Source organism: Convolutriloba macropyga, chromosome 11, assembly GCF_964194025.1.
Source record: "Convolutriloba macropyga chromosome 11, txConMacr16.3, whole genome shotgun sequence".
Taxonomy (NCBI): Eukaryota; Metazoa; Xenacoelomorpha; order Acoela; family Convolutidae; genus Convolutriloba; species Convolutriloba macropyga.
In genome coordinates, this window is record NC_134478.1 from 14034109 (window position 1) to 14053459 (window position 19351).

General features: G+C 34.1%; 2 protein-coding genes across 3 annotated transcripts in view; both read right to left on the reverse strand.

Annotated features, from left to right (window-relative positions):
* Nucleotides 1-19351, reverse strand: part of LOC142349618 (protein FRG1-like) — a 281897-nt gene that overhangs the window by 47241 nt on the left and 215305 nt on the right. The gene's annotated exons all lie outside the window — the stretch shown is intronic.
* On the reverse strand, nt 6589-8488 carry LOC142349882 (cystinosin homolog). The gene has a single exon (XM_075401720.1). The coding sequence runs from the start codon at nt 8371-8373 to the stop codon at nt 7153-7155; it is 1221 nt and encodes a 406-aa protein (XP_075257835.1). The 5' UTR covers nt 8374-8488; the 3' UTR covers nt 6589-7152.

Consider the following 19351-nt stretch of genomic DNA (forward strand, 5'->3'; position numbering starts at 1 on the left):
ATCCGTTACTAACTGTAAAATCAATGTTCCTTACAAACATTGAATGCAAACGGAATAGTATTTAACAAACTATTGTAATTAATTCAGTCAAAACGTCAAAAATTGAGCCCATTTTGCTTTTATTGAATTTAACAGCAATTGTTTTCATATTTACTGATGGCAAAAATTGCATCATGAAAAAATAGTCTTCAATTTGTAATAAATTCTGTTGCATCTCAAACGTTTTCTTCGGCTAAAAATCACAATTCGCAGGTTCAATTGGAAACAGGTGAAGATTTATCAATTGAAATGTTTTCAATGTATATTAATAACGTGTATTCCATAACCTTTCAATGAACTCACTCAATCTCAAAGGTTTTGAAAAATTTTTGTGTACATAATTGAGATTTCTCATCTTCAGTCTATGCCCCTGAAAAAAATGGAAATACAATCTGCTTCACTATGAATTGACGTTATTAGGAAAGCCATCAAAGTTATAAGCCCGATTTGGAGAAAAACCTTGGTTTTATAAAGATTATCTTGTCCTCTAGTTGTCAAATAATTACAGAATCAAGTCCAGAAATTCAGAAATTTATAACAGAGTCCTTCTGTTTTTTAGGAAGAAAAATCCACAGAGAACTTAAGGAGCGAAACGTTAAAAATTAAGATTTCAAACAGAGAACTCGGACAGAAGATCTGTGGACACAACACTTTCCTAGTTAACTGGACTGGCAGGCCTCAGACACCTTTACGAAATAATCAAACAAACGTTTATTTCAATACTCTAATATCGTTATATTTAACATTTTATTGAAACCACAAGAAAAAACGAGGTTTCCCATAAAAGAACTAGACGAGCAGTCTCAATTCTTGTTTATGTCCCAAGTAGCATCAAGACACACAAGGTACAATGACAAGAAAAAACAACAAAAAGTTTCCATTTGACATTTAGTGTCAGAAGAAATACAAAAAAAAGTAAATCAACTGTTACAAAAACTTCAAAAGAACAACACAAGCAGTCACCTTTCTTGTCAAGTTAAAAATCTAAGTGTACCCAAAGAAAAGCGGCTAATGAAAACTACGAGACTAGGAAATAAAATGGGGAGGAATATTAACTGCACGTGCAGTCACTCCGTACCAAGACGATCATTCAAATTTAGATGCAAACTTGGAAAAACCAAGATTAAGTTATTGTTGAACACTTAAAAAAAACTAAGAATGCACGCAAAAAGTATGGAAAGTATTTGATACAAATTCAAATTTAACATGAAATTCAAAACTAGATTTAATGTGTATGTTTTGCCTATTTGATTATTATTTTTAGCATGTATGAGCTTTTATAAAAAATTAAAACAGTTAAAGAATAATAAAACTTGGATCGAACTTGACAAAACAAAACAGACTGAAAAAGCGTACAAAGCACAAAAAATGTGTACGTCAGTGAAAAACGCAAAATGCCTCAAAAAAGCAAACTGAATTCACGGATGGCAAGTCTGAAAAAATTGGGAAGTGAGACAATATGAAAAATTGTCTTTTATCATATGGCTTCCATTAAGCCACATTGCAGATGATTTTCATGCAGATTTTCAACATTTCTGGTGTGATTAGGGAAAGCAAAAAATTCACTAAATTGTCACCTATTCTTTTTAGCCCTAACACCAACCCAACGCAACTACAACTCTAATGTAACTATAGAAATAGTCAAAACAATAGTAAACAGACGCATTTAGAACACATGTGTAACTTTTTGATAGCACTTCAGAAAAAAGCACTGAATACAGACGTTAAATTGTTGCTCCTTAAAAATAACTCATTCTCGAAAACCAAAAATTTGGGGTCAAACACCTCATTCTCACTCAATTTAATATGAAGTCCGAATACAATTTTGAACGCTCTGAACCTTACCACCAATTCGCTATTTTAACTGCTCCAGCGGGACTAAAATCACCACTCGATTTGACTTCTCATTGACATTTTAGATAATAAAAAACCTTAATAGAATTTTTAAAACAAAGCCGGAGGAAATCCGGAAGTGCGGTGAGGGTAAACTCTAAAAACTGCCCTTCACACAATGAATTCAGATCTGCATAACAGTTTAGGTGAACTGCATACTTAGAGTATAGTTACCCGAAAGGCTAAGAGTCTGACAAAAACATAGCTGGAGGAAATCAGAAAAGGACCGGAAATAGAGAAATGACCATCATAACTGACAAAAAGCACCTCCTACTTAATCATTCTAATCATTCTGAAACGACAGCAGGAAACACAAATGACAAGAATTAAAAATTTGACAAAAACAGAAATCATTTGATAAAAATTTCTTTGCAAGTTGCCACTCCAACTATTGGCAAAAGACACTGTAGATTAGTTTACAATCATTAAATGACCGCCAATTGACAAAAGAAAGTCAACAAAAAGAGTTAAAGAGAAGAGCGAGGAAAGGAAGATCAAATAATAGCCTCTACATAATCGAACAAAATCATCCGCAAAATTCACTGCATCTTCTGTGCAAGTAATCAGCCATCCAGCACCTGTCAAAAACGTTAAAAAACAATCAAAAACTCTTTATAAAAACAAAAAAAAAACTTGAAAAAAATTAGAAATTTAGAGTAATTATTCCAGTGAAAAATGTCTACAGAGCTTTTTATAGCAGTTTTCTGCAAAAAAATATGACACTGATCTAAATTACAGTTTGAACAAGAAAAATTATAACGAGAAAGACAATTTCAGAAAAAGTAGTCCAGAAACAAAAAATTCCGCTAAAATTTGTTTAAAATTGCTGAATTATTTTCAACAAAACAACTCAAAACTAATATCAATAATAATGAAAAGGCAGCCAAAACAGCTAGAACAACTAAATTGAATCAGAGAACTCCCAAAAACTTTAAAGAAGAATTCGAAATTCGAAAACTGCAAAAAAGCATTCAATATGGCAAGATGGTAAAAATTGCTCAAAGGAAATCTTAACCCGTATTATTTGCTTCAGATGGTCACTGATAAAGACAATAAACATAAAGAATATGATTTGAAATTTCACTACGAATTCTGGCTCCCAAGCAACTACAGGAAAAAACCTGTCGACAAAATAGTTTATAAAGAGAAAACCGAGGAAAGGGAAAGGAAATGAAGGAATTTAAAATTTTGTAAAAAAATTTTCGACAATATTTTTGAACAAAACTATCCCCGAAACACTAAAAGGCTAATTCCCATCAATTACTTGGCAAATTAATTTTATTAGTGCTGCCTTTCAGGCACTTACCCAACCAACACCTGGCGAAAACTTATTAAACAAGAAAAAATGTAAAGAAAAGAAAAAAAACACCCGGAAAAATTAACAAAATTCTATTATTTATCTCAGTGAAAAGTGCCCTCTCTGACCTTGAATGCCACATTTTAGGATCAAAACGTATAAAATAGCTCCATACTAAACATGTAACAAGAAAAACTATAGCGGAAAGCTTAAAATGGGCAGAATTATTCCAAAAAATGCTATAAAAATTCAAAGAAGAATACATAAACTGCTGAAAAAAACGTACAACATGGAAAATTTGTAAAAAAAAACGCTAAATATTGAATCTAAAGCATATTTTTTATTTGGATAGTCAAAAAAGCTTTCAAACGCACTATTACTGATTTGGGTATACGATACAAACATCTCTGATAGACAAAAATTGGAATTTAAACTAAACAACTGCTTTGAAAATGCCACACGTGATCAAAAAAATTTGCACCCTCGACGAAAATTTTTCCACACCTACCTTTCTAGCTCTCTCTCTCTCTCTCTCTCTCTCTCTCTCTCTCTCTCTCTCTCAAAAATATAGCTTGAACAGGAACACAACTCTCTTCACTCAGCTCTTCAATTTAACCTAAAAACGCATTTCATTTCCTGCTTCAAGAATCCAGCAAATTACCGATCAAAAGGCTCCACCAACATTCCTCTCCGAGTCGTTAAAAGAGCGCACCAGTACAATCTAAATCATTGGATTGTAAAAAGACAGCGCCCCAACACAATTCAAATTTTTTGAACATTTAAAGCAATCGATTAACTTCAAATGAATTGTTCTCAAACCTTAAGCAGTTGCGGTACATAGTAGTTTCATTTCTTTGGGAAAAAGGTAGCTTTAATTGATAGGGGTGGGAGCAAAAGGACGGGGATGCCGGCTAGATAAATCTTTCTCAGGAAAGATAACTAGAACTTCAAACTCGCCTCTTACACCATGAAATTGAGCGTTTCTTCTCGAGCGGTTTCAGAGCACCGTGAACTACATAGACTATCAGAACTCTGAACAAAAATAGCTGGCAGCTTGCCCGCAGAAAATAGCCACAATAGCTTCGTACGTCTGCAGTCTCAAAAAAGAGAGTAAAAAGGAAAAAGACGAAAAAAAGCTTTAATGCTGAGATTTTATACTTTGAATACGAATCTGTACACCTTATTGGGGCTTCTCTTAGTTAGGTGCTTTCAAATTAACTTCAACTAGGGTGACACACTTTAGCTTGACCTTATCTTTTTGGAAGTAAAATTAAGAAAAGTCATTTTCAGAGTGAGGAAGTCGTTTTTGAGAGTGAGGTAAGTCACGTGCGACCCAAAAACTTAATCACTAAGATGAACAAAAACTCACTCCACAAGAGTAAAAAATGACGTCGCGCACGCATTTCAGTTGAAATTGCATGACCAAAGGAACAAAAAGCAGACTTGAAGTGGTTGTGACCTAATTTGCTCGTAACAAAAATCTTGACGAAATAAAAAACAAAGCAGGTCAAGTCCTGACCTACAACTCCAAAAATTTTCCTTGACTGAACAAAAATACACCTAGAATGAACTGTGAATGGATTGGGGAGACCAATTAGAAAAAAAACCAATCAAGAAAAAATCGAAATACAGTAAAAATCGGAGCGAAATTGTCGCATACAGACAAGAAACCACTCGCCAGAAAGAGAAATTTTGTTCAGACAAAAAACTAGGCCTAGAATGAACTATGAATGGATTGGTAAAACCAATTACAAAACAAATCCCTATAAAGATATTGAAAAAAAAACAGTAAAAATCAAAGTAAATTGCCGCATGTGAACAAAAAAAACACTAGCCAGAAAGCGAAGTTTTATTCAAAAGCCGTTTTCCCACTCTACTTTAAAATTAGAGTGAAAAAATTTCGCGCCAAAAAGACCTAGAATGGCCTACGACTTGATTGGGAAAACCATTTACAAAAAAATCCTATGTAAATGCCGCATGTGAGCAAAAAAACCACTAGCGAGAAAGCAAATTTGTGTTCATACACCGTTTTCTCACTCTACTGAAAAATTAGAATAAAAGAAAAATTTCACACCAAAACGCACTCGTTTTTCCACTCTACTTCCTGCTTCGGCGTGACCAAAAACATCGCTTCAATTTAACTTCAAAAATCATGAAAATATGTAAGATCTTAAAAATCATAGACATGAAGACTTCCGGAGACGACTCGGAGTAGAATATTATCTGCCTTAATTAAAACAAATGAAGCTCCTAATTGATAATGCGAGTCAATTTGAGAAGAACAGGCAAATCAACGATGGATAATTAACTGATAAAAACTGATAAGGAAACTGAAAAAAATATCACGAATTGCGGCTCCAGAAGGACTACTGGCAAAAAACTTTCCAAACAGTTAGTTCTCATTCACTAACCGGCTGCCAATTGACAGAAGAGGCAACAAAATAGTTCATATAGAGAAAAACGGGAAAAAGAAAAAAAGACGGACAGTGTCGAAAAAATCGACAAAACATTTGAATGAAACTATCCACAAAATGGCTGAAATGTTATTTACCATCAATCAATCGGCAATTATATTACTGGTTATGTTCAGCTGCTTACCCACTCAGCACTCAACCAAAACCACTCAAACAGCTAAACTGAACCACAGGACTCCCCAACTGCTATACAAATTTCAAGACGAATTGAACCATAAACATCATTTGTTGATTCAGGGGGTCAAAAAAGCTTTCAGATGCACTATTACTAGTTTGCCTAAACGATACCAACATCTTTTTCTGAAAAAACTAAGTTTAGCTAAAAAACTGCTTTGAAAACCGCACGTGATAAAAAAAATGCCCGCTTAACAAAAATTTTTCACGCCTAGCATTCTTGCTCTCTCTCAAACAAAACAGCATGAACAGAAACCACTCTCTCTTCTCTCTGCTCTTCAGCAATTTGACCTAAATTCACTTTAGGCCAATAATAACGCCATATATAGCTGTGCGGCTATTAAAGTGTACCGTGATTTGATCCTCGCGGAGTTTTCTGGTTTCCGTTTCTTTGGACAACAAATTAAATGCTCAGTCGAACGCCCCAAAATAATTGCATCATTCGTTTTGGGCACCAATTAAAAATTTGTGACTTTAATAAACCAGTTTTTCAGACACTTATAACCCAGGTTTTTCAAAGTGACTTTAAATTGCACGCTAAAACAAACGCTTAACAAAATACATATCTTTCCCGAAACTAAACTTCTTATAGCTCACTTACACTCATTTCGATTCACGAATAGTCCACTTCATCTCATTTTTATACCTTTTATTAATCTTTTCAAAATATTACAATGCAATCACACAAACAAACACTTAATGTAAAAAGAGTAATTTTTGACAATTTATTCTAGCTAATCATTGAACTACACCTTCATCTAAGTTCCAATTATAAAAAATAACATAGGTAGAAAATAAAATTTCATTTGCATTTCTCTCATCCAATATTCTAATTAAATTGTGCAGCACTGCCTAAATAATGAAGGGGAAAATGTTGGTCTTCATTTTACAGCCCAATTGGTAGCTTAGCGGGACAAAACCTAAGCCATCTCTCATTGCGTCTCAAAAAATAAAATAAGCGAATGTTCAAAAGACCAATACGTGCAATAGCACATCAGTGTATTGATTTCAATGTAAATGGTTTTCCTATTTATTTCCATTTCTGTTTTTTATCAACAGGGTCTAATGTTTAAACTTCGACATTTGAACTCTGAGAAGTGACTTCGAAAAAACGTTTACTTCTGTCAATTTTATGCGACACGCTGCACGACTAACTTGAAAAGAAGAAATAGAATTCCACAAGGCGAGGTGCTACATCACACTCCGAGGGGGCTATCATAGGAAAAAGCCAACATTTTACTCTATACCTCAAAATAAATAAGTACTTGATTTTGGCTAAGACTCGGCTAAGTAATCAGCCGACGGGTTCCACGATGGTTCCGATTCTGTATCAACATTGTCGAAAATCTTGTAGCTCCTTGAAAAGTCGGCATCGTCATCGCGCGCATGGCGATACAACACATAGTGCTGGATCATAAACAGAATATCGAATATGATACTCAAGAATCCAAGACCAAACTTGACCGGGTCCGCGACCAGAGACGGCCAGTCGTTGCTGTTGTACGAAATCAGGAGCGACTGAAGAATACTCAAAGAGCCGCCTGTGAAATCCAGCAACACGTTCCCGATACTCCAGCCAACTGTACTTTTCCGTTTGTAGTTCATGTACGCTTGAGGGACATACTTGATAAAACTCACCGCAAGCTTAATATACGAGATCCAGTTTATGTAGTTTAACCACGTACACTTTTTGAAGTCTCCCGTTAGCGTGAAAATTGCCAAAACGACAATGACCAACAGCGACAAAATGACGAAAATTCTGCAGAACCAGCTCACTTTTTGTTTATCCCGTTTGAAGAAGAAACAGGTTGAAATTGTGACCATAGTTATCAAAGTAGCATGAATGCTAAAAATGACGTCATTGAGTTTGACCGGAATCAACTGACCTGGATTCTCATCGTGATATTCGTCCTGAATATACGGGACCCAATATAACCCTATATTAAACACACTGTATACGGAAAAGCCAAGAAGATTGTAGGCTAAGAAGTCAAAATTCAACCCTACGACGCTTCGCCTTCTGACATTTTCAAAGATTTGGGGGTAAAACGAGACACTCCATGCCACAAAATAAATCCAGCCGATCACATCGTTGAAAATGTCTAAAGGGTGGCTTCTAATTACGTAAACGTGAATATACGTATCTTGAATTCCCGTTATTTTCAGATAATCTTCAATTTGTGGAAGACTAAACGAAATCTTGGCGTTTCCCGGTTTATCAGTGGAATAATCAACGGTTGTTTTGTTAGATCCCGAAACATAAACAGACTCGCTTACGAATATGACGTCATCGTTATTCGTAGAAACGTTGAGAAATATTTCAACCGGTTCGGCATCTTCATCGTTGTTGTCGAGCCACACTTTAAACGAACCCTCTCTTTTAATTTCTATGTATTTTTCATCTGGTGACACGTGGAAAGAGATAGACTGCTCTGAGCTCAGAATGAAAGAAGTGACAGCAACTGCACAAAGAATGATAAAAGTACTGTGATCCATTGCTCTTAAAGCAGCAAACTTAGTTACAATTGATACTATAGTTTATGATTGACTACCTTTCTCAAAAGTCAAGGCAATTCTACGCCACAAATTTGAAATATGTTGCAAATTGAACAAAGATATGAACAAAATTGATGACATACTAAAGTTGGACTTGTCTATTTGTTTACCTCTGACTATATTTGGTTTCAAATTACTCAGAAGTTCACATAGAAACGCCTTCATAGATACTCAAAATCGCTAGAGTGATTATGACGGACGGGTACATCGAAGCTTTGAATGCATCCGAGATGAAAAGAATGAAACCGTTTCTTTTCAGCTGTGATTGATTTTACTTAAGAGAAGAACGTCACTATTATGGAGGCCCTCAATCAAGCTGCAATTTTATGTAGAAAAAAAAGATTTTCTACAAAAATCACAAAATAGAAAAAGCTCAATATTCTGCTACTATATAGTGCAAAATGTAGACATTTGAAATTTAAATTACGCACAATCTCATTTGATTAGTCGATTAAAATAAAAAATGATTGATGCAAAAGTAAACAGTGATATAATTCGATTCAGAAATTCCGTTTTTCTACAATTGCTTACAAATATCCTTTTTTGAGAGCAAAATGGAAGACATTCACATTAACAGAATCAATTAATGTAAATTAAACTATACCATGTTGCCTCACTTTGCAAATATGAAAAATAGAAAAAAATTGAATAGAAATCAAAACAAATCACATTCAAATGCAGACAGATTTGCCTTCATGCTTTATTCATATAGAGAATTTTACCAATAAGTTTGTGCTGAAATTAGGCATTCATTTCCAGACTTTAAGTAAAGTTGTCTTCTTTCCGCAGTTCACTAAGGCCGAAAAATAAAAACATCGAGAAACTTTGCGAAAGAAACTAGATTTTGAACTTTGAAAATGAGCAAAAACTAAAAAAACTTTTAAAATTATTTTCTCCCGATAGCTCGCAACTTTTGATGCTGTGTTGATAATCTACCAAAGAGATAATTAGTTAAAATCTGAAATGCACACTGATAACTCACATGAAAACTCTTATTTTGCGGTCAAAAAGGGTAGCAAGGACCAAAAAAGCTCGGAAAATTTAAAACCAATCTCAAGGCAATCAAGAAAACTTTTTTACAAGTCTGCTTGTGCCAGATAATTAGGCTTCGTTTCGGGTTTCGTGACCAAGAAACAACGAAAATTTTGGCGAGTATTCCTTACGAAGCTTATCTCCACATTAGATCGTGAAAAACCTGAGATATTAACTTCACTAGTTGCATTTATGCTCTCAAGTTACGTGATGAAGAATCCTTTATGTTAAGTAACAGAAATTTGAGTTACTATTGCGACTCTCTGACAGAGATTCTGACAAGAAAATAAAAAAGACCCACCTCAATGTTTCTATGCCTATCTATGCATTTTGAGCCGATCTGTTTGCCACCTAACTTTATAAAATCTGAATATTATGTACGAGCAACTATCTTAATATGAATTGACAAAAAGAGACGAAAAGCTTACCAGGCTGGCTAACAGGAGAATCGATTTTGATTCAATGCAAGAAAAAGCAAAAAAATAGAGCTTTTTCTACAGTTATTCAATGACAGTGAGAATAAAATCGTGAATAGATGTTAATGAAGACAGCTCGCGCGAGACTGCGCTTAGCACAGTATGTTCCAACATAGGTCTCACGTTTATCAAAATAACATTTGTCCTTCTGAGAGGAAAAACTCATTATCCATGTCGCAAAGCGGCAACTTTTTGGCGAAACTTGACTTGAAAATGATTTTAAAGTAATAAGCTCAGGTCGAAAGTTGAGATAATCTTGCCAACTTTTAAAACCAAAACTGAGTAATTTTTTGCCAGATAAAACAGCTATTCACGGAGTCAGCTATATCGCTATATCGTGCCACCAAACGAAGTCACTGGAAGTGATCGGAATGAATAGCCCAAGATTCAAAATTATCTCAATTTTCTAAACATTTGCACTTATTACCAGGATGCTGTACTAGTGAACCTCTTAGGAATCAGTTTGTATCAAAATCTAGTAGAAAATTTCTCACAAAAATACACTTTACAGTATGAGGAATTCATCTAAAATTAAGTTAGGTTATTTCAATTTACTTGAGGTTATTCAGCTAGGTTACTTCAGGATACTTTGTTTCAAGTTATTACTATTTCATATCCAAAAAACATATGCAAAATCACAATCCAACCAAACAAAAGCTTTTCGAGGGCATCTCTTGTTTGTTTACATGATAAAAAGAAACAAATTATCAAGTTAAATTTTTGGATATTTTGCGAATGAATTTGTAATGTGTATATAAGTTTTCTCGCTGGTGGACTCTGAAAGTAACTAAATTCCTTAACTTTAGCAGAAAGCGAGAAAAAATTGGAAGTAAGGTTTAAAGTGGAAAAAACGCCTTTTTGAAAAAGAGCGCTACATAGTCCAAGAACTTTTTGTCTTTTTCTAAAAAACTATTTCCCTTTTGCTCTTGTACGCAAATTTCCGATATCGAATTGTTTCAACTAACTTGTAGTCAAATTGAACACCTAATTAACTGGATCCCTGGTATGCCCAAGTTTTTTTTCAGAAATTCAGAAAAATTTTTCTTCGCCAAAAAACAAGGGCTTGACGTCTGTTTTTATAATTTGAGGAGACAACATAATACAGACACTTTCCTTTACATTGTTGTAGATCAACTGAAGAAGCAAGGCAAAAGGGGAAATTTAAGTGTCAGGAAGATCACCGTGAGGTGAAGTTGAAAATAAGTTTTTCGTGCTTTGCTCACGTCATTACAAACTGCGGGGATCAAATATTATATTAGAGGGCAACTCTTTAAATTAATAGTCAAAAGAAATCCCTATATTTAAGACAAGAAACTGTTTTAAGGTTTAGCTCAAATTAGCAGAAATTTACAGAAAAATTAATTTTTCCACATTTCTGAAATTTATAACTTACCTTTTCTTCCTAAAGTCAAAGACGGCTCTTGCACTGCGTGAAAGTAAGCACTAAAAAATCCAAAGAGGACTACTAGACTGCTTGTTTGTAGGCTAATGGAGAACTGAAGCTTAAGGCATTATATCCAGTACAACCAACAAAAATTAAGAGTCCTCTTTTTCCCCAGAAATTGTTTTTTGATGTTCCAGTCGCAAGCATTATTAGCATCAATTATTCAAATCTTCTGCCGAATTACTTCTTAAAAACAAGGGGACATGAGTTTTAGGGTTACCGTATGTTCCCACAGAATTTTTCAAATTTTCACTTCAAATGATATACAAGAATGTTCTATACTCTTTCTTCGAATCAAACCACTTTTTTTAACGTCCATTTATTCACATTTGTTAGTATATTTAACAATTTAGTGAATTGAAAAAGTACTGGAAAGTCTTCAATTCTTTAATCTTTTTCATTAATTTTTTTGTCGTAAATCTAATTTATTTCGTTTTCCTTCTTTAATTTTCTTTTATATATATTTTTTAAAAAACTCACGTCTCCCATCCCGCGATAAAATTAGCAATAATTAATTAAAAATCAAAAGTAGCCGCTAAGTGCTGCAAGATGGTATTTCTTTCTCTGCTATGCGTAAGCAAATAGTAAAAATTTGACTGAAGAAAAAACAAGCCGGCCTTGCATATATTTATTCCCTAATTTTGGAACATTTTGGAACAATAAGATGAGCACAGAAGTAGCCCATAGGTAATTAGGTGACTCTGTCGATTTTAATAGTCAACAGCTTTCTATATTTTCGAGTTATTTGTGATCTTTGGGTCCTATTATTAGTGAATATTTATTGACAAATAGTATCGACAAAAACCATAGTATTGATGCATTGAAGCCCTGTTCACTCGCTTCTCCATCTCCAATATTAATCAACTTACTTTAACACAAAAATGATCTCAGCAGCACATATAACTTTACAAGGGGCGTTTCAACAGGACGGCGTTTCAAATGGACGACACCGCAATTTTGTACCCAATGGACTGCAAATATAATTAATACGTGCAAACTCAATATCCGCTAATAAATTAGTTCTAGTTGACGGGCCGGTGAGCGGGCTTCACACCTGTCGTGGCTTGACTGCGATGATCGCCCCGTTTTTTTCCAGATTACATCCCCCAGCAGATGAGAGTCATGGCCATGGACAGCTGTGCACAATTTTTGCAGGATGTTGCTCTGGATCCAATCAATTTGGATGCCTGTCACTAAATTATCGGTGAATGATGACAACGGAGCCATGCTTAAGGAATATTTTACAATGAAGTGAATGCAATTGTCGTCCATCGGACACATAAATAGTGTCGTCCATTTGATTTGCCGTCCTGTTGATCGGAACCCACTTTGCGATTTCCGCCAAAATTCCCGCAACCCTTCGAGTAAGCTGTAAAGGAAAGAAAATGTCACACAATTGACTTAACAATTTGATAACAATATTATGTTTTGTCAGTAGTCAACACGGTTTATGCGGCTTTCAATAATTTGAGCACTTCTGTTTATGTTAAAGAAAATAATACCAGCTAACTATTCTGTGTTTCTTCAACAATCTCAAACAGTCATTTGACTGTACGATTCAGACTAGATAAATCATTTCAGAAGCCGAATGCATTAACGAAAAACTTTCATATCTAGGGGACCTCTAGATTTGCTGACTGTTTAATCGACCTTCAAAACTTCATCGAATAAAATTATTCATTTATGACGCGTCGATAAAAATGGTCTAAAAACATCAACAAAATTTGCATTTAATAAAAGCAGCTTTTTTACACCAGTGAAATTAAGATTAGAGAACTAAAGGATTATAATAACATAACCGACTAACGTGGGGCGAATTGCTCTCAAACGACCGGTTGGCTTCGTCAGTAGCTAGCCATAGTGAGGCTAGCTTTAGCTTAATTGAGGGTCAGGCAGTTGGGGTCTAGTTTAGATAAGTAGAGTGACTTAGGATCAAAAAATCGCAAAATGACCTCTTCAGCTTGAATATCATCAGCAGTTCCTAGTTACTATGCATTACAAACTATCCACTGCTAAAGTTCGAAAACAGAAGTCAACTATCAAAAACAGGTAAATGTTCGAAACGGAAGAAGTCATAATTCAAGTCATGAACAAAATTGCTCTAGCTAAAAAAACCTGCAGAAAACCAATACTCCTCTCGAGTCGTAAAAAGATCAACAGGACTAATATAATTGCTACAAACTTCGTTCGAGAGCAAATAATAATAATAAATTGTTCGTAGTGCCGTAATCACAAAATAGTACCAAGAAAAAAAACATACATTGTACAAATACAATTGATTACAATTTGCGACACTACAAGGTCGCCATGAAACCTGTCTGGTTTGTTTTCAGGCGCCTCACGGAAGAGTTGTGCAATTTTTCTTGAACTAATGAATATTAAAAAAAATGTTCGAGCAATCAACAATTTTGCTCTAATGAGCGTGAAAGAGTGTCTAGCAAGTCCTGGTTATATAAAGACCAATTATATAAAGATTCAAAAATAAATGGCAAAATTCTTTTATGTTTACTTCTTTCAATGTTCTTACATCTTCAATAAAGAGATTGTTATAATTCAATGCCATTTTTAGCATCCTAAGAACTCTGCATTTCAATGAATTACTATCGAATCTTTGTCTGCTAATTTTTACATACAGTCCACGATTTATCTTTTTCATGATCTCATTAAGGTCGGAGTCCGCTATTATAGTTGAAAAAACTTCACTTAGCGTTTGCTTTCTTTATTAGTTTTTACTAGTAATTTAAATATTTCAAAAGCATGTAACTCTGAGGCGTTGCTTATCAAATTTTGAATTCGTATTTGCTCGATTGACTCGTATTTACGTTTCCAAAAAATCATTTTTTAAATACTTTTAATTAAAATTAACACATTTAATTAAAAAGTTTTCATTAGTAGATCCGTAGATCATAATTCCGTATTGTACTATTGGTTTGACATATATTTTAAAAATTCTTAGAAGCTGTGTTCTTGTGAAAATAAGGCGTAGTCGGTAAAAAAAGGAAACAAAATTTTAAAAGCTTCTCTTTGACGTAGTTAATATGGTCTTTGAAATTCAACTAGTTGTCTAATATTAATCCTAGACACCTAAAAGAGCTGGTCTGTTCAATTTCTGATCGATCAATTGTCGTTCTGTGCTGGTTTAAATTGCGTCCTTTTCCAAACACCATGTGTTTTGTTTTTGTTGTGTTTATTGTCAACTTGTTTTTATGAAGCCAGCCAGCACCTGCGGCTAGTGCGGCATCGTGTTTTTTTCCTACGGTCTCAATACTACCTTTACTAGAAACAACTGTATCGTCAGCGTAAAGCATAATTGTGCTTTCCTTTGATTTTAGAGTTGGAACGTCGTTTAGATAGATAATGAAAAGCAGTGAACCGAGAATTGATCCTTGTGGGACTCCACATTTAACGCTTTTCTTTTCAGATTCAACTTTTCCTATTTTAATGTATTGGAGTCGGTCTTTCAGATAGAATTCAAGCATTTTCAGTACCGTTCCTCGAAGTCCGTAGTGTTCACAATTTTTCAGCAGTAGCTCATGGTTCACTGTATCAAAAGCTTTTTTTTTAGATCAATAAGAGTACATTTAGTTAAGTTTTTTTGATTTAAACCAGTTTGCTTTGATTTCTTCAGTTAATGAAGCCATGGCGTCAACGGTATTTAATTTGCTTCGAAAGCCAAATTGAGTTTTTGAAAATGTGTTGTTTTTGCTCAAAAACGTATAAATTCTTTTATATAATAATTTTTCAAACAGTTTGCCAATTGCTGGAAGAAGTGAGATTGGTCTGTAGTTCGTGGGCTCGCTGCAATCACCGTTTTTGAAAAAAGGCGCAATTTTGGCTATTTTTAGGCACTGTGGAAATAAGCCGTGCATCAGACACTCATTATATAATGTTTCGAGTAGTGGACTAACTGCCCGTGAAACTTTTCTTAGACAAAAAGTAGTTTATGTTGTGGCAGTCTAAACTAAACTTTGATGGAAGCACTTGCAGTGTATCAGTGATTTCGGAACTGGTCATTGGGAAACAGAACATGTTATTTGTGTTAGTTTCGATGTCATATCTCTGCTTTGTATCAAACGTTTTTGCTAGCTCTACTCCAATAATTGCAGTGTTAAAGGTTTCTATGTTTTCTACTGTTTGTTTACTGTGGTGAGCCGGTTCCGTTTTGCCCGATGTTTCATCGAAGAGATTGAAAAAAGTTCTTTTGCTATTGGCTGCTTCTTTTTTGATCTTATTTTGGTAAACATGTCTTAATTTTTGTTTGATTAGATTTCTGACAAATTTGCATTGAGCCTTTTTATCATTATGCAGATTATTATCTGGGTTTTGGAGACACAATTTTCTCAGAAACTTTTTTTTGCCGCAGCACTTTTCACCTGGTTATCTATCCATGTTTTTTGTTCTCCAGTTTTAGTTGAATCTAATATTGGTAGATTTTCGTCTAGGGTATTAATCAAAATTTCATGCATTTTTCAAAAGCCTTATCCGGGGACCATTCACTACCCTTACAGTTAATTACTTTCAATTGTCCATCAAGATATTGTTGAGTTCTTCAACAAATTTACGGTTCTCTAATTTGGCCCATTTTCTTGTAAATTTTTCGTGCCTGTTGGACGAGTTTTCCAGAGATTGTTCAAATGTTAGTGTTAATGTATGATTACGGTCTGGAATGCCGGAATCAGTAGTGTGGACAGAACACAAAGTGTTTGAAAAAACCCATCCAGTGTTGATTTCGTGCTCGAGGTTTCCCGAGTTGGTTTAATGTTTTCAACTATAGAGAGTTTGTTTCCTGTTAGCAAAGTGACTATTTTCCGGAAGTTTGTACTATTAACCAAAAAATTAATGTTGAAGTCTCCGCATAGTATATGCTTATCTTCAGGATCAATTGGTAAGGTATCTAATTAATTTTCTAGCTTTTGAAAATTCACAAGGTTTTGTTTTCTAGGTGGAATATATATACAAGTAATCATCAGATAAAGCTGCTTATCTGCTTTAATCTTTATTGTAAGAGCCTGCAGATCGTTGTGATCGCATCTTTTCACTTCAACAAAATCCAAATTGTTCACTACAAAATTTCCTACGCCACCCCCTCTTTTCTTTCTCTCACAACTGCATAGTTTTTGGTATTCTTTTAGTGAGAATTGTGACGTTTCGTAGTGGTTCTTAAGCCAAGTTTCTGTCAGGCAAAGGGCTATAAGTTTAGATTTTAAAGTTTCTAAATGAATGTTTAGCAGATCAAAGTTTTTCTGAAGGGAACGTATGTTCTGTAGAAGAATAGTTTGCTTATTTAAAATCATCTGTCTGTCTAATTTTGGAGAATGTAAAAAAGAAACAACTAAGTTAATTACTGCAACTGGCCTTGATTTTGGTTTGCTGTAGTTTTGCGTAAGAACAAGTTTTCAGTTTGCTGATAGGTCCTACTTTAACTTTTTTATACTTTTCTCACCTCTCCCTTCTTTTTTAAAAAAACAATAAATTAGGTTTCCCTCTGGAAAAAGAAAGGCAAGTGTTTATTCGCGGATATCGCAAATAGACACTGCAATAGCCGAGTTATTCCTCACATGGCCTTTGTCAGTCTCGTATTTCGCGGCTAGGCAAAGAACGGCCCGCAGAAATCGCAAATAAACATTATGTGAATATTAATTACGGAAAGTGGTCAAATAATATCAACTAAAAATCTTTCCATTAAGAGAAGGAGCCTTCGTACACGTTCGAAAATAGGTTTAGAATGCGCTATTTTTAGCCAGGAGCCTTTTAACCCAATAAAGGTAGAATTAGTGAATAAAACCTATCATTATCAGGTTAAAAATGTTCATCAGTGCTTCTGATGTAATGCTCATTAGAGAATGAAAACAGATACTACAAATGACATGACCTTTACTGTACCGGAACTTTTACTGTACATATCCAAGCTCAAAAAAATACAGGCTTATTATAAAGACAACGAGCGTTTCAGTGGAAAAACTCGACCTTGATTCAACATACACTTGACTCAATCATCTTGTATTCCTTGCAGCACTTTCATTACACTATCAGCTGTACCCAATTAATTAGTTCGAATAGATTATCGAAGCTAACTTATACTTTTTTTTCCGATAAGATGGGACAAAATCAAAAATCAATTAGGAAACAACAAATCATTTCAAAAATTTTTCTTTTGCATCAATAGATACTAAAAACTCAGCATACGAACCTTATTATAGGAGGACAACAATGAATAAAACAACGGCTATCCAGGTACCAATGCCAACAATTTACAAACAAGTAGTCAAGAATCAATCTATGCAAGGCAAAAAATTTTGCGTTTTCTATTAAGAACTTGAGTATCCTTGTTTGTAGTCAAGCCAAGAATCTTTGCATCTTCAAATTTTCAATAAATTGTAAAAATTGGAGACTTTTGCACTTCGATTCTCAACATTGGCCAATAACTCGTTTCAGACTTAAAAATTACTAAATTGTCAATAAATCAATTTATAGTTTGATTACCAATAAAAGCTAAAGCTCGATTAAGTTTTAAAAATCGGTTAAAACATCGCCAGCCAATTGCTGGAAAACAGCCGCGATATACTTTTGAGACCTCAGTTAAAAAGATAACTGGTACAAAAAGAAGCCAACCAGACAAGAAAATTCTGATTTCAAATCCCATTCGTCTTATAGTATAGCCTTATAACAATAAATATAATCTCATAAAAATCAGGGTGCGTTACCTCTGTTGAATTTATTCTAGAGTTAGAGTTTATATTCAATTAGAGCATAGAAATTATCTTCTTGGGTGAGTTAAGGTAAGTGTGATCAATATATTCTAAACGACTGACATAAAAGTGTAAAATAAAAAAGCAAAAATGAAGATTGGCACATAAATTCAGCAGCATTGTGTTAAAACTCAGCAAGAAAGTTCCACTTTTGACTTCTTGGCGACAGATCAAATGTTCTCAACAAAGAATGAATTTTAAAAAAGCATAGCAAGACAAGTCCGGAAATAAAATTCAAGAATTTTATTTGAATTAACTAGAAATTATACATAGAAACTAAACGCAATGGATCTGAAAACCATTTGCAAAAAAAGACCAAAAACGTCGAATAAACAAATAATGAAATGAAATTGCAACACGAACAAAAAATGCCGAGAAAGCGAATTATTGTTCTAACTATTTAATTTTCTAATTATTTTCCAACTCTACATCGAATTGGCGTAAAAAAAATCACGCCACAAAAACCACACGCTTTTTCGCTTCACTTCCTGTGCACAAAATCAGCATTCCAATTTGACTTTAAAAATCATCCAAATGTGTGAACAGATTTCAAAATAGACCGTCCCAAGAAAATTCAAAATATTTTTACCTGCATAACTTCACGGCTATCGAAAACATCTGCTTTTATTAAAAGTCAACTTAAGTCAAGTCCATTTAATTAATATTGACTATGCAAAAACATGAGCCTCAACCAAATTCAATTACATCAGCTAGTACAGTTTGTTAATTACTCATGATCTTAAGCTGTATGATAACTCGATCCACAAAAAACGAACAATTTTGTTGTTTGTTGCATATATTGAAGAATTGGAGTAGCTAATATTAACACCAAATAGAACAAAAATTAAGAAATAATCCATTTTGAAAACTTAAAAATTGATTTGCAGTATTTTCTTTTCTGAAAAAAAATTTTTTAGCATGTGTACAGAATTTTTAGAATATGTACAGAAAAAGAATTCAGAAAATGTTTGGGATTTAATGCAGAAAATGCCCTATGGACGTAAATACCTAATTAAAAAGACAAAGAACCCGCAGAACAAATTGATTTTAAATAATGCTAGTCACAAATTTATCTCAAAATTACTGAGTTTTTATGAATTCAAATTTGCGTTGATTGGGTTATCAAATGCATTAAATATAAAGCGAGTTGAGTTGGTCGCGCAAATTGCTCTCAAAAGACATTTTAGGAGTTGATGTGATTTACGCATGAGAATGAG